We start from the raw sequence: 16508 nt of genomic DNA, 5'->3' as shown, positions 1-16508 counted from the left end.
AGTATCTAAGTTACAGAAGCAACCCAACTGTCCATCAACAGATGAATGGATAAAGAAGATGTGGTATATATATCTATATACAGTGCAGTACTGGTCAGCCATAAAAAAAGAATGAAATTCTGCCATTAGCAGCAACTTGGATGGGCCTAGAGAATATTGTGCTTAGCGAAATAAGTCTGACAGAAAATACAAATACCGTATGATGTCAGTTATACGTGGAATCTAAAAAATAAAACAAATAGGGCTTCCCTGGTGGCGCAGTGGTTGAGAGTCCGCCTGCCAATGCAGGGGACACGGGTTCGTGTCCCGGTCCGGGAAGATCCCACATGCCGCGGAGCAGCTGGGCCCGTGAGCCATGGCCGCTGAGCCTGCGCGTCCGGAGCCTGTGCTCCGCAACGGGAGGGGCCACAACAGTGAGAGGCCCGCGTATCGCAAAAAAAACACAAAAAAACAAATAAATGTCTATAGCAAAACAAAAACAGACTCATAAATATAGAAAACAAACTACTAGTCACCAGTGGGGAGACGGAAGTGGGGAGGGTCAAGATAGGGGTATGGGAATAAGATATAAACTACCGTGTATAAAATAGATAAGCAACAAGGATATACTGTACAGCACAGGGAATTATAGCCACTGTAACTTTTAATGGAGTATAAAATACTGAATCACTACGTTGAACACTGGAAGCTAATATAATATTGTAAATCAACTATAATTAAAAAAAAAGAACTGTTATAACATGTGCCATTTTTTGAAAGGTTAAGCAACCTTTATTTCTTTTTGGAAATCACAATTAATCAAAGGATTGGAATCCTTTCCATATTTATTTCATGAGATTGGAAGACTCCTGCCTTTCTTCTTTTATCTTCTAAGTTTCACACTCTTTATGGGTCTCTGAAAGTTGTAAAAGGTTAAGACTGAATTTTATTCATTGGTCTTTGTATTAAGTGATAAATAATTCAGTATTAACTAATGCTCACTTCTAATTTTCTCTTAATAATCTTGTTCAGCAACGAAAAACACTGAAATGAGAATAAAAAGTCCTATATTTGACCAACAGGCAAGTAATTTAACTTTTTAATCTTCAGTTACCTTATGTGGAAAAACATGTTTGCCATGCTCTATTATGTCAAAACTCAATTCTCAACAGAGCACTAATTCAGGGCTACTTGGACAGACTGAAGGAGAATTTTGAAGAAAATATAAACTTGTCTATAAGCCAACTGGGGAACACCTCCATGGGAAGGTGGGTCGGCCCCTCTGTAGTGGGCAGGTGGGAAGATGAGTGCCTGGAGGTTTAAACACAGATCCTACCCTGCACATGATGTTCATTTGGTACCCAATGTAAATTCATATTCTTTTCCGTTAGAACCTAGGTAAAAACACATTTCAGGCTCTCATCCTTGAATAGATTATTATCCAGCTTATTTCAAAAGTTTAGCTGGGAGAAATAATACCTAAAAATAATTAGGCATTATTATACTAGGAGACAGTCTAAAGAGTGGATTAGAGCATAGGCTCTGGAAACAGACATCCTGCATTCAAATCATGGCCCCAGCATTTGCCAGCTCCATGACCTACTATGCAACTCTACCCTTCTGTGTTTTGGCGTCTCATCTGTGAAAAGGAAGTAGCATTAGTTCTGGCTCATAGGATTGTTGTGGGGATTGAGAGAGAAACATAACGTGCTTAGAACAGTATTTGGCACATAGTAAGCACTAAATAACTGTCAGTCAATAAGTACAACTGTTATGGACATGTTAATAACTGACCTATTTTAGGTACAGAGGTATTCTAACTTCAGTCCATGTAAGACATTTGGTCATCAAAAAGCTATATGACAAGGTCTTAGTAACTTAGGTCTAAGTATAAACTGACTTTTTCTTTAATGGTATGCCCTCAGGTTTTTTAAGGATTAATACATTAAAAAATAGGAGATGAAAAAATCTTTCATTTGCTGAGTATTTAAGATATTATAAAAGTAAAAAGATTTACTTTTGGACACAATTTTGCTTCCAAGAAAAATGTTCCTCTCTTGAAGAACTGGTATGTGTATTTCTATCAGAGAATGAGAATTATACAAAATAGCTTACTGATGTCTGACAGCTTTGACCTACAAAAACAACAGTTTCATATGGTTCAACTAATTCGCATGCCTTCATTTTTGCCTTGGCTCTCAGGAAAATGAGAGCTAAACTTAAAGCTTCATCAAAGTTTAACTATATTAATACTTGTGATCAGCATATTTGCTTTCTTCTCATGAGGCTTCTGATTATTTCAACTTTAAGAATTTGAGGGTAAAACTTAAACATTTTTGGAGGAAAGATGTATATACATAGTGATAATAATATTCTTTATACCCATGAAGGTTGTTAGAAAAATCAAATAATGTACATGAAAGTATTTTGTAACCTAAATTATAAAAATTGTGAACCCACTGACCTTCAAGTCATTGCACAAAGTTTTTTTCCTACAATTTTGTTTCTTCTTAGATTCTTTCTAAACTATTAATCTCAACATTTAAAGTCTTCAAATTCTTCCCAAAAGATTTATGATAAGATTCAAAGCTGGTCACCATTTAGTTTTTGACCTTCACTCTGGCCCCAGCATAACTCCATACTGAGATTCTTACATCTCTCTGAATCTGTTATCTTCTCACATGTCTGCATGTCTTTGATCACACTATGCCCTTGGTCTGGAATACTTATCCACACCATTCTACCTGAATAAATACTCCTTTTATTTCAAGATTCAGTTGAAGCATCCCTCAGTTAAAACGCTTTTCAATCAAAATTATCTCCCACCTAAGCTACCTTAGCTCCCCAATTAGTGTCCATATCTCGAATTTGTCATTTCTCTAGTTCATCAACATTAGTCTAAATTACAGGTCCCATCACATCACTGAGATGCTGAAAACCACAACTCTCTTCTGACTCCAATGTAAGGCCTAATATCCTTGACATGGAATTGAAAGCTCTTTATTAGGCCCATGACTATCTTACAAGGTACAAGAGAAAAATTATGATGGAAATGAGGGGAAAAACATTTTGTAAACCTACCATTTTCTTTTAAGGGTACTTGGAATGAAGAATTTCCAGAACTAGGCAAAGTCATTCCTGTGGTATAAATTAAATTATTAGACAGTTTAAAAATGGTCAGATACTATATACAGAAGTAATTTCTTCTGATAAATTCATAAAAATCAACAAAACATTAAGACAGCAACAATTTCTTTTATTTACACTCAGAAAAATAACTTGTCTCCCCACAATGGGCTTTTTTTTTTCTTTTTTACTACTTTTAATGTCCAAGTTAAGCATATCAACTTGTTTTGCAGAATAAATTTAAACACAAATGTACTGTTTCTGACAATGACATTTTGATGTCATATATGAAATGATGAAACTAAAATGAGTTTTAAAAGTATCTGTTCAAATGTTAAAAGAAAGTTCAATATTCGATAAGAATGAATAATCAACCAAAAACAAATGCAGAAAATAATTTTTTTATGGTTGAATTTTATTTTACTTGTGTTTTTCTATGGAATATTCACTACTCTATATCTGATATGTGATGAATTTTTATGTAGAACAAAGCCTTCCTAATGAAAATAGCTTAGAATCTATAAGAGATCCCATTATATATGAATACACTTCGAAAATTATTTTCTGAAAGATTAAATCAGTGTCTTTTTAGGCTATTTTCAACGCATAGGGTGACCTATAAGATGGAGTCTTGTCTTTCATCTGTTTAAAGTTTTTTTAACCAATTCAGTTTAAATTGATGATAGTATAATCTCTGAAAGCTGTGGAAACCTATATTAATAAAGTAATGTGGCCTTCCATAAATATTTATCAATTATAGTGTAGTTCTCTTTGACTTCATTTACTCCACATATCCCCAATCCAATTACAGTGTGAGAAAATACTTTTTAACTTTGTATAGTTATGATCACACTTAGTTCCAAGGGAGAGTTAATTAGTATTATTTAGTAAAACAACCATAGAAAAGGGTATCCTTGTTGACTGCTTGTCTACCCAGCTGTTTCCTATTCTGAGTAGTCATTCAGACCTCTGTGCTTAAATATCTACTTTTCTAAAAGATTGATTCCCATGCAGTTCGCTTTTAAGATGCACAAAACAACAGGAATCCTTCTGTTTATCTTATAAGGTAGTGTGTATTTATAAACACAAACAACTTCTGTCTATACTTAAATAGTTCATAGGCCCCAGCTAGCTGGGAGAAATTGAGAAAACTTAAATCAACTAAGAATTTCTACCTAACAACCATAGCACATTGCATAAAACTATCTCTTTCTAGACACAATTCCATTCTGAAAGTAATCTAAATAAACTTTTCTTAAAAAAAAATATAGCTCGGTGGAGTCTACTCTCACAGACTGTAAGGAAAATCCAAAGGAAGGCTATCCAAAGCCATGGCACCAGACTACCTGGGTTCTCTTGGTAAGAATGTCATGGCCTTTAACTGTGACCAAGAGAAAGCTAACAGTCTGTGCCATGAGGTAATCACTTGTTAAATCAATTTTTGATTTGACTTGGTACTTTTTAAGTAGCCTAAAATTTTATATTCACAAAAAGTTTTGGTAATTAGGACATACAACCAAAAATAATTTCCTGGTAGTTAACACTGTCTCATTCACTTCATTATGAGCATGAGGTAAGGGAGAAAGAAGGTAAGCTTGTTTATGCTGACCTATAACATATGCTTGACCAGGGTCTTCAAAGGATGAGGAGTCTGATTCCTGTTTCCTCCTTTCAGGACTTCTATTTAAACTTGCAATAGACTTTGAACTAAAGAGGGAAAAGGAAGGTGGGGGGGAAGTGTCAGTGTAAAAAAGTATGATGAAAATAATAAATTGTCAAAACAAAAACAAAAGTAGGAAATGCAGAATTTACAAATATGTAGTTTGGGTTAGTTAAGTATGTTCTTACTTATTAAGTTTTGTGAATCCTGCCAAAGATTCCGTATCAGATCTCGCCATCTGGTGAAACGGTTTTCCTACCAACTCCGCAATGGTTTGTGGTGGGGATTCCATGTTAACAATGACATTTTTCCGATGAGGATAGAGAGAGGCCTGACTCAGATCGTGGTATGATTTACTCATCCCTCTAGGCTTTTCCTCCCAAGAAGCTTTGTCACTCTTCTCTTTTGCACTGTTTTGCAATGGCTGGTAAAGCGACAGCTCTGAGCAGGATAGCCTCTTCAGAATCTCAGCTTGAACTGACAGAGGTCGAACGGCAAGTTTGTTCAGGGTGCTGCTGGCCAGACTACCAGTGCTGATTGCTCGTCCCATATTAAATCCTCTAACGGACTCTGCTTGGAGATTCAGGCTCCTAAATGAAGCTTTCTCTACAAGGAAATAGGATTGCTTTACACGATGAAAACACCATAGAGCCTTTTATGAGAAAAGCTATTTTAATAAATAAAAAACAGCATGCAATTTTTAATCATTTTGATTGCCATCAGAAGTAGGTAGCTTTCAAAGAGTGGCAATCGAGGATTTTAAAAAGGAGGTTGGAAGATTCTGGTTTTCATACCATCTCTCCATCCTTGTAGCTTTCTCACAGCCAGGGCCTGGTCAGCATTGCCTTATTTCATCTAGTGATTTTCCTGGATCTAATAATGTTTGGGTTTCATTCAGGCTTGCTGACCCCAATACAGTTTTCAGTTAGGAAGGAGAATGACATTTGACAGAGAAAATTTTATCGCTAGTAGTGTCTCTGCTAAAATACCAGCAAACCAAGGATGGGGAGAGGGAGAGATAAAACCTGGATAGGCCAATATAGTGAGATCATGCCTGAAAAGAGCTGTGCAGAGGAGAGTTTTGCCCAGAGAAAAAGTTCTTATTATATTTTTAAAAGCTTATGGCAGATTGTGGTGATGTTTGCACAACTCTGTTAACAATGTGGATATACTAAAAATCATTGAATTGTGCACTTTAAGTGGTTAAATTGTATGGTATGTGAATTAGGTCTCAATAAAACTACTACTAAAAAACAAACAAACAGGGCTTCCCTGGTGACGCAGTGGTTGAGAGTCCGCCTGCTGATGCAGGGGACATGGGTTCGTGCCCCGGTCCGGGAAGATCCCACATGCCGCGGAACGGCTAGGCCCGTGAGCCGTGGCCGCTGGGCCTGCGCGTCCAGAGCCTGTGCTCTGCAACTCCGCAAAACAAAAACCCCAAAACCCCAAAACCCCAAACCCCCAAGCGGAAACAAAAGCCTTTTATGGCCTATTTTCTGTCATTTCATTACTATGCCAATACCACCTCCCCACCTTGTAGACTTTTCCTGATTTAACTGAGGCCCAGGGGCCACAAGAGAACCTCACATTACTTGTCTTTTTTGTTTCTGTTAATTAACATGATTAAGGAGCTGGGGTTCTCTTTATGCTTAAATTCCTTTCACTCCTAAATACATATCCAAAGTATTCTTTTAGGGGTCAAATTTAGAGATACCTTATAACAAGTGATTGGCTATTCTGTTTTGTGAGAACAAATGTCACGTCAGTATTGGAACATTTGAGGCTATAAACGAAAGCACTGCATCACAGAATTTTGGCATCAAAATCCTTTCATGTATATAAAGGACCAGAAGCATAGAATTTCAAATGGTTTGGCTGTTCATGCATTAGTAATCCACATCACAAGGCACCCCAATTGGTCTCCCCATGGAAAGTACCAATACAGCTTGACCACTATGTAAAACAGCTGCGAAAACTTGTTTTTTAAAAAGAGAATGTCAAATGTTGCTGATTTAGATCTTAAGATTCTGTTTCATTTATCTTCTAATTCCTAGGAAGATTAATAATCAATATTTCATCTCAGGTGTAAACAGATAGGAAAACAATGCAACTCTTTCATATTCATACATCAGAATGAAGTTTAAATAAACATGTCTCTTGAGGACACAGGGAGGGAAGGGGAAGCTGGGAGAAGTGAGAGAGTAGCATTGACATATATACAGTACCAAATGTAAAATGGATGGCTGGTGGGAAGCTGCTGCATAGCACAGGGAGATCAGTTCAACGCTTTGTGACGACCTAGAGGGGTGGGATAGGGAGGGTGGGAGGGAGGCTCAAGTGGGAGGGGATATGGGGATATATGTATACATATAGCTGATTCACTTTCTTGTACAGCAGAAACTAACACAACACTGTAAAGCAATTATACTCCAATAAAGATATTAAAAAAAAAAAAAAAAACATGTCTCGGGCTTCCCTGGTGGCGCAGTGGTTGGGAGTCCTCCTGCCGATGCAGGGAACACGGGTTCGTGCCCCGGTCCGGGAAGATCCCACATGCCGCGGAGCGGCTGGGCCCGTGAGCCATGGCCACTGGGTCTGCTCGTCCGGAGCCTGTGCTCCGCAATGGGAAGGGCCACAACAGTGAGAGGCCCGCGTACAGGGGAAAAAAAAAAAAAAAAAAAAGAAATAAGGAAATTTCCTATATAAATGTAAATGTCCTTACAAAAGGGGAAATTAAAAAAAAAAAACAAAAAAAAACATGTCTCATCACCAGGAAAATTCAACATTCTTTCTCTGAAGTAGAAGTGGACACCAAGTTAAAACATAACAATTAAAAAAAACCCTTTTGTTTTAAAATTCCCAGTATAATCTTTAGCTTCAAATAGGAGTTTTTATGAGAGCAGATAACATTAATTCTATTTTCTTTTACTTTGAGAGCAGACTTTATTCAAAGACGCAAAAACTGAGCCTTAAACAGATTCAACTACTGGGAAATGCCTCTATACCCAAAAGTTTTCTTCACCCTAAAGGAAAATGTAGACCAAACTTTGGCAGGCATAGGGACCATCAGTTCAGCTTAGGTTATATCTGTTTTGTAAACATACCAAGGATTATGCTATTCAAATCCATTCATAGCTCATTCCTGGGTAGAATTTAAAGCATTGCACATATCCATGGGATGGAATAATAAACCACCCACTTATCTACTGTCCTACTGCCCTTCACCTGGAAAGGATTCCAACATGGACCACCAGGATGGGAAAGGACATTAGAATGAACCTACATCCTATTACTAATGTTTCAAATTTGAACTCAAAGTCTTTGTTAGTTCCACACTCAGTCTGCAATCCACACTGTGCTACTATTCAGTCTCTTGTACTTGTTTTGTATTTCCTTATATCATCAACTAAATTGTATGCTCTTTTGAGGAGAGAGGCTTCATTTATTTTTGTAACCCACAGCACCTAGCATGTAGCAAGTGCTCAGTAAATGATTATTAATCTTAATTCCATGCAAATTAGTTCTTTGGAAACTTATCAAATAGAAAGACTACTGGATTAGGAATTAAGAGATCACGTTCTAGTCTCCTTTGACTTCTAACTATGAGGTTAAGTGAGACACTCTTTTCTCTGAACCTGTTTCCTCATCAGTAAAATTTTGGACTTAATGGCCTCTAAGGTTCTTTCTATCACCCATATCCTATGACTCTAAAGAAGCAACATACACTTGTGACCCCATCAACCTCCAATAGATAACACCGGTTATTTTCACTTGTCTAGTACAGACAGTTAAGTAGGCAGGTAGTTACTTCTAAGCTGCTTCCAAGCAGAAAATAATTCCTTTCGAGGCTTAACAAAATCAGGGAATAGATGTAGATAATACCATCGTAAAGTCCTTTTACATATGAATTTAAGGATACATAGTTGTGTTCTTAGGGGTAAAACTGAGATATGTAGAACATTCCCACTTCATGGGTGAAGAAAATGAGACCTCAAAACGTCAGTTCCTTTCCTAAGGTCATCCTACTACTACTATAACTAGTGGTAGTCGTGGTAAAACAATGTTGATGACAGGAAGGATAATGAATATTTATTCAATACGTATTTTGTGCCGGCACTTTTACATGTATGAATTCATTTCGTCTTCACAATAACCTTATGATGTTGGTATTATCATTATGATAATCATTTTACCAGATGGGAAACTAAGGCAGAGAGTTTGAGTCGCCTGCCCACGGTTTCAGAGTTTGCAAGTAAGAGAGCGTGGTTTGAACACTGGCAGTCTTGCCCCACAGTTCATGTTCTTAACTACCACAATATATCATTGAAATGCTGAGGGTGGAAAGCTGGTTCATAGTTTTGTCTTCTGACTCTTCACTATAGCACCCTATACCACATCTATAATAATGTAACCTTCAATTTTTCAATTCTGACTTGAATAGAATATTAATCTAAGTAGGCATATCAATGGCTCTCATAAGTTTATTTCACTATACTTTTTAAAAAAATTTATTTATTTTATTTACTTATTTTTGGCTGCGCTGGGTCTTTGTTGCTGCGCGCAGGCTTTCTCTAGTTGCAGCGAGCGGGGGCTACTCTTCCTTGTGGTGCACAGGCTTCTCATTGCAGTGGCTTCTCTTTTTTTTTTTTTTTTAACATCTTCATTGGAGTATAATTGCTTTACAATGGTATGTTAGTTTCTGCTTTATAACAAAGTGAATCAGTTATACCTATACATATATCCCCATCTCTCTTCCCTCTTGCGTCTCCCTCCCTCCCACCCCTCTAGGTGGTCGCAAGGCACCGAGCTGATCTCCCTGTGCTATGCGGCTGCTTCCCACTAGCTATCTGTTTTACATTTGGTAGTGTATATATGTCCATGCCACTCTCTCACTTTGTCCCAGCTTACCCTTTCCCCTCCCCGTATCCTCAAGTGCATTCTCTAGTAGGTCTGCGTCTTTATTCCCATCTTGCTCCTAGGTTCTTCATGACCATTTTTTTGTTTTGTTTTTTAGATTCCATATATATGTGTTAGCATACGGTATTTGTTTTTCTCTGACTTACTTCATTCTGTATATTTCACTATACTTTGAAAATATATAAGAGCATACAAATTTTTTAGCAGAGCAAAGCAGGGAAAGAAAAGGAATAATGAGATTACAGCAACAGTTATCATATTGTAGCATGCATAAAATCACTACTGAGGAAAGCCTGTTAAAATGCAGATTCCAGGGACCCAATGCCCAAAGACTGTGATTCACTAAGTGTCACATAGGTTTCTGGAATCTTCATTTTTAATCAGTATACAGCCCCTACCATCTTGATTCTGAAAGGCTGAGAAACATTTATTCATAGGTTGCCATCACCCCAGTCTGATCCTACATGGAAAGTTTCGGATAAAGAATTCATAGGGCTCTGCTGCACAAAGTCATCAGTGCCATTACATTTAATTTTTTAATCAAATTCTTGATTAAAAAAGTGTTTCACTGAAGTCTATAAGAATTTAATATGCAGAACTAGACTTTCTACAACTTTAATCTCTACATGTGGTCTTGCAGAGTAAGCTTTAAATATTTCAGTTCTGACTGAGATTTTCTTCAGAGCTAAATTGGTTTCTTCTGTTGGTTCCTTTTCAAAAGGAACTGAAACCGCTCTCCTGAGCACTTATATTGGTACTATGGTTACTCACGTCAGTCTCAGAACAGGGACGTGACCAAGTAAAACTGAAATCTGTCACCCCCAAAACTGTTATGGTACATGACTTTCCCATTCTGGGTGCAGAGTCCACCACCTTGTTTCCCATGTTCTTTCCCTTATCTGGAAAGCCCTTCCATTTATCGTCAACCTACTTAATTATTTTTGTCCTGAAAATTCCAATTCAAGTGCCACCACTCACATACTCTATCCTCTGATCTCCTTTTCCTCCTGTAGTGTATATCAGAGACTGTACAATAGAACCTGTTATTGAAACCTTGACCCTCTATTGTGTATTACTGTTTCATGTTTGTTGGTCTTATCTCCCAGTGTGTATGTTTACTACGGGTAGAGAATGTGTCTGAAACTTTTACAATATTTACATCAGCTAGCCTAACAATCAGCACAAAATAGTTCAATAGGTACTCCCTGACTGATGAGGGGTGCTGTTTTCAAAATAAACATGAAGTTGACATCTCAGCTTCATTTATGACACCTTTATGAACTTGACTTAGTCATTTAACATCTACATACCTTGTCATTTTCATCCTAAAAGTGGAAGTTCTTTTAAAGTTTGTGGCAAAAATCATGCATCTACCCTGGAGTCATCTGACACAGTTTGCTTCTCCTTACCGATATCCTGGGCATCTTGGTTGCTCTGTCTTGCTCTCATTTGCAGCTGGAACTTATGCTGGGAAGAGCAGAGGTGCAGCAGGTACTGGCATATCTTACTGTTGTCTGTCTGGAAGGCATGTTTTATTCCATCTGATGTATTCTGCAATGTGATTTTCTTTTTCTACAATATTAATCAAGGGTATTTAAAATTAGGATATTTTCCTATCACTTCATTGCATGACCAAATTTTAGAAACAATAAGTACAGATATTATTTTTACTTCACATTATTAGGCATGAATACTCATTGACCTATATCTAATATAAATATAGAAAACTATAACTCTGTATTATTAGAAATTTAGGAAATAAATGAAATTAATATTATTTGCCACTTTTAGAAACTGTAGCCTAAATCAGATTGTATAGACTGTATACCAGCCACCAGCAAGGGAAACAGTTTCCTTTAAAGATCACTGATATTTTGAGTTTACTGCAATGTTTACAAACACCAAAACTATTTGAAAAAGAAATTACAAGAAATATATGTTCTACAGTCTTAGATTAAAAAAAATGAAGTTCAACAAAAACTGATATTAATATGCAGTAATAAGCACTGTGATTCAGTCAAGAAAAATCTTGGTGGCATGAAGGCTGGGATGGAAGATGTGGGAAGTTAAGGAAAATGTTGGAATGCAGAAACACCGGATAACATAACTGCTGGGCTGAGAGATGAAACACATCAATATTTAGAGACAGTGATTCTTGCCAAATTCTGGGAAAGGAAAAGAATCATTAATCAGTTTTATCTCCCTGCTTCTTAAAAATGAATGTTTCATATGTAAGAGGACACCCTGAAATATTGCGACCTATGTGGTAAGGCTTGCAGTGAGCCATATGCCTTAAAAGACTAGAATTCAACATGTCAGGGATCTAAGACTAATGTCTCTGGAGAATTGCTCAAGCCCAGCTAGATTCTACTGTAGCTCTTGGCTTCTCTACTGTACAAATTATTTCCTCTATATCATGTCCCTTGTCTTGCTGTCAAATGCAGAAATAGGCTCAGACAAGTCAAATTTCATAGACTCACAAAAGATATGATAACAGAGTATTACTGAAACTTCAATCATGCAGGTGCCATCTTCATAATTCCTGGTCTTAAAAACAAAATAAGACTATTAAATTCTTGCTAGATGGTGTTACCAATGAAATCTCGGGGACCCTGTTCTCTCTTTCTTTAGTAAAGGAAATCAGCAAGTATTAGAGAGGAGTTAAAGCAATAGTAGCACCAAACTAGTATCCTGACTACCAGTAGCATTCCTAGTAACTCTTCAAATAGTTGGGGAATTTTTCTCCTAACAAACAGTGCATTTAACCACTATCAAGTAATTCCCAAGGATGTTGAACTCCACAGTCGTAAAGCTGTACAGGTTTGAAACAAATCATAAGGATAATTGATCCTAAGTGTTAACTGATGGACTGGACAAGAAATGTGCCTAAGGAAATTCAGTTGTAAGAGATGAGAAGGGCGAAGCGTAACTTATCCATCTCCCCAGAGGCCAGTGGAAGAAAAAATGAGAGTTTAAAAAAGAGAACTCTGTGTTAGAGAAAGAACTACAGGATAAACAAGTTCTGTTAAAGACGGGAATAGTTTGCAGGGAAATGTGAGCTATTCTTTATTACTGGAGATCTTTAAAAATGAGCTAATCACTGCTAGTTCTATTTTTATTGCAGGGCTGATGTGATAGCTGGTAAATGACGGCTGAATGCTGGATGATTATTTGATTTGCTGCCCTTTTAAAACTGGTCCAAATTAGATTTGTATTTAATTCATCAAGGTTTCCTCTAGGCACTTGCTCTGCCAGCATTTTCATTGGGGAAGGTAAGTTAAACCTAGGTAATTTCCTGATCTTGACAATCTTGGGAAGATGAGGATGGTCTGGGATTTCCTGAGAGAATACATTTATTATGTGGTAATCTTAGTGGTATCTCTGGGTTTCACGGGAAACCAACCAACTAACCCTCAGGTCTAGAAATGATTCCAAAGGTCTCTAGGTTGAAGATTATCCACAGTCAGTTGGGACTTTGATATTATAACCTTATAAATTTTGTTTGTTCTGGTGAAACCATATTTCAGCCCAAATATAAACTAAAGATATCAGTAGTCCCTGAATAACATTAGGAAAACAAATACCTGAACAGATTTTTGATTTACCTCTGGGGTTTGACAATCACACTTCAATGTTCAGATTTTCCACCTACTTCCAAAACCAAAATATGCCTTTATAGTTCATTATCTTTCATAAACATGATTTTCTAAAAATTGCTTTCCTAACTTTATCTCCAGAGACTACACACTAAAACTTAAAACTGTAGGAAGTCTTGAGGCTAGTTCATAAAAGTCAGTAAATCTCTGGACCACTGAGATTCAAATACAGTTCTGTGAGGGACCTATTACTAAACTAGACAAAGTTCACTGGGGTTAAGATAATTATCAGTCTTAAATACATTAGCGGGTTTTCTCCATGTGAGAAGTATTAGTACCCTAGAATAAGTTCTGAATTAACAGAGAAGTCAACTTGGTTGTAATTTAACTAAAGTTAATTGAGCATATAACCAGCTAAGAATTCTTTTAAAAATCACCTTCTGAGAAAACCAAAACCAAAATCTCAATAATACTTCCCACAACTAAGAAAGAAGCGTTAAATAGTATTAAGACATATATAAGCCCCACTAAATGCCAGGCTTTAAAGTTCGCTTAAGAAAAGTCAATTAATACGTTACATTTGAAATCGACAACACCAATTTAAATGTAGAATCAAGAGAGGTTAAAATGGACATACGGAAAAAGAAATTTTCTTGGTTTCCCTCCATGGAAAGCGAAGGACCAATGTGCGAACTCCATTGTGAACCTCAAACACAAGGACACCTTTAGAACAGACTCCAAGCAGTATTCCCGTTTGTGACTTTTTCTCAGGGTGCACCCGGTGAAAATGAACTCCATATTCTGTCAGTCTTTGGCAGACCTGTTGGAACAATACCATAACATAAAAATGCACCTTGGAAAAGGTGACTTAAAGATACAGAAGTTGTACCAATGTCGTTTAATATGGAAAGGATAGTCTCTTAAACAAATGTTGCTGGAACAACCGGATATTCATATGCCAAGAAAATAAATCTTGCCCCTTACTTTAGCCAATATATGAAAATTATCCCCAAAACGATAACAGACTTAAATACAGGAGCTAAAACTAGAAAGTTTAGAAAATATTTGACTGTGGGTTAGACAAAGATATCTTAGACGGGACATAAAAAGCAGGAACCACAGAAGGAAAAATTGGTAAACTGAAGCTTCATTAACATCAGAAACTTCTGCGCTTCAAATGACAGGAAAAACAAAGGCAAGTCACAGACTGGGAGATAAGGAATCGTATCTAGAATACATAAAGAATACGTACTTCTCAGATACAAAATAACCAGATACAAAAACGGGCAAAAGATTTTATTACACACATCAACAAAGAAGACATACGAACAACAAATAAACATATGAAAAGATGCTCAAAGTAACAGTAATTAGGGAAATACAAATTAAAACTACAATCATAAACCACTGCTTACCTTATTTCAATAGCTAAAATGTAAAAAAAAGAAAACAAAACTAAACATACCAAGTGTTGTTAAGGGTGTAGAGCAACTGGAAATCCCATACATTACTGGTAGTACTGTAAAACTGTACAACCACTTGAGAACAATTTGGCAGTTCTGCAGAAGTAACACATACACTTACCATAGATCCCAGCAAACCTAATGGTAGGTATTTACTCAAGAAAAAGAAAAATCATATGTTCATGCAAAAATGTGTATTTGAGTGTTTAAAGCAGGTTTATATCCATCAACTAAAGAAAAAAAAACAAATTGTTGCATATCTGTACAACAGAAAACTATTCAGCCATAATAAACAAACTACTATACACACCACACATGGGTGAATCTCAAAAGTATTATTCTAAGTGAAAAGAACCAGACACAGAAGACTATGCAATATATGATTCTTTAAATGAAATTCTGGAAAAGAAAAAAATTATAGTGATAGAAAGCAGATCAATATTTGCCAGAGGTTAGGAATAGGGGGGAAGGGACTGAATGGAAAGGGACATGAGGGAAATTTTTGGCGTTGGAAGTGTGTTATATTTTTGGCAAACTTTTTATTTAAAGGGCTAGATAGGAAACATTTTCGGCTTTGTGGGTCACATGATCTCTGTTGTAACTACTTAACCCTGCTGTTGTAGTGTGAAAGCAAATACAGACAATAGGGAAACAAATGAGCATGGCCGAGTTCCAATAAAAGTTTACTTATAAAATAGGCAGACCACAGTTTGCTAACCCTTGTTCTTTATCATGATTGTGGAAATGGTTGCTCAACTGTATATATATTTTCAAAACTCGCTGAATTGAACATTTAACAGTGGTCAATTTTATTGTATGTAAATTATACCTCAATAAAGCAGATTTACAAAAAGATATAAAAGTTTTTCAGAGGCAATATGATATATAGCAGAAGAGTAACCTTGGAAGGGTATATTAATGAGATTTTTTAAAAAATTCTCAGGTTAGAAGAAAGATGCTCAAGCTGAAGAGAAAAGGAGTAACAGGATACATTATTAGAAGGAGAAGGGCAGCCTACTATGCATTAAGCACACTACTTATATGGGGAAAACTGAAGCTCAGAGAGGTTAAAGTACATTGTCCAAGTTTACCCAGCTGGTTGAAACAAGAATTCAAATGCAAGACTGTCCAAAAATCCCCATGCAAATTCCTTCTGCTGTGTTAATCTGTCTTCTACCTTTATTAATAAAAATATAACTTGATATTTACTTCCTACAAGTATAAACATGTAATAACCGAGGAAAAATATAAGTACATAAGGTAATGTCTTTAAAAGTAGAGTCAACTTAAAACAAACCACCCTGCCTTTCTTACCATGAATCCTAGATTAAAGGTGGTATAAGTCTGTGAATGAAACCCCTTTATAGACATTTGTAGGGCAGGGAAACTTGGCTCCCTTCCCTTATTATGGAGCAGCAAATTTAAGGCATGCTGTTACATCCTGGGGAGCTACAAGAGGAAAATATTCTTTTCTTTTCTTTTTTTGTTGGCCATGCCACAGGGCATATGGGATCTTAGCTCCCCAACCGGAATCGAACCTGCATGCCCTGCAGTGGAAGCAGGGAGTCTTAACCACTGGACCACTGGGGAAGTCCCCCCAAGAGGAGAATATTCTGAATTTTCTCTTCTCAATAGAATATTATCATATATTTGCTGTTCACACTGGAAGTTTGCATAGTACTGTCTTTTCTAATCATAAATGCACTGTTATTCATCTGAGGTCTTATAGGAACATGGTGGCAGAACTGAAACTATAAATCAATTTTT

The 16508-nt window shown here is 36.6% G+C and overlaps 1 protein-coding gene across 16 annotated transcripts in view; it reads right to left on the bottom strand.

Moving 5' to 3' along the window:
- The window catches only part of PTPN13 (protein tyrosine phosphatase non-receptor type 13), a 235696-nt gene that overhangs the window by 72999 nt on the left and 146189 nt on the right, over nucleotides 1-16508 (bottom strand). For 14 of the 16 annotated variants that reach the window (XR_010943112.1, XM_067736501.1, XM_067736502.1 and 11 more), the window contains 5 exons: nucleotides 13916-14098; nucleotides 11092-11254; nucleotides 4954-5371; nucleotides 4715-4812; nucleotides 3061-3117 (listed from right to left, as the gene is read on the bottom strand). Coding sequence is in view for 15 of the 16 variants with exons in the window: in XM_067736501.1 (XP_067592602.1) it covers nucleotides 3061-3117; nucleotides 4715-4812; nucleotides 4954-5371; nucleotides 11092-11254; nucleotides 13916-14098 (919 nt within the window). In the remaining variant the exon portion in view is untranslated. The remainder of the gene's footprint in view (nucleotides 1-3060; nucleotides 3118-4714; nucleotides 4813-4953; nucleotides 5372-11091; nucleotides 11255-13915; nucleotides 14099-16508) is intronic. The other 2 variants (XM_067736511.1, XM_067736512.1) reach the window with 1 other exon arrangement.

The sequence above is a fragment of the Pseudorca crassidens genome, chromosome 4 (genome assembly GCF_039906515.1).
Source record: "Pseudorca crassidens isolate mPseCra1 chromosome 4, mPseCra1.hap1, whole genome shotgun sequence".
Classification (NCBI taxonomy): Eukaryota; Metazoa; Chordata; class Mammalia; order Artiodactyla; family Delphinidae; genus Pseudorca; species Pseudorca crassidens.
Note: the sequence above shows the minus strand (reverse complement) of the source record. Positions and strands in the feature narration are given on the sequence as shown.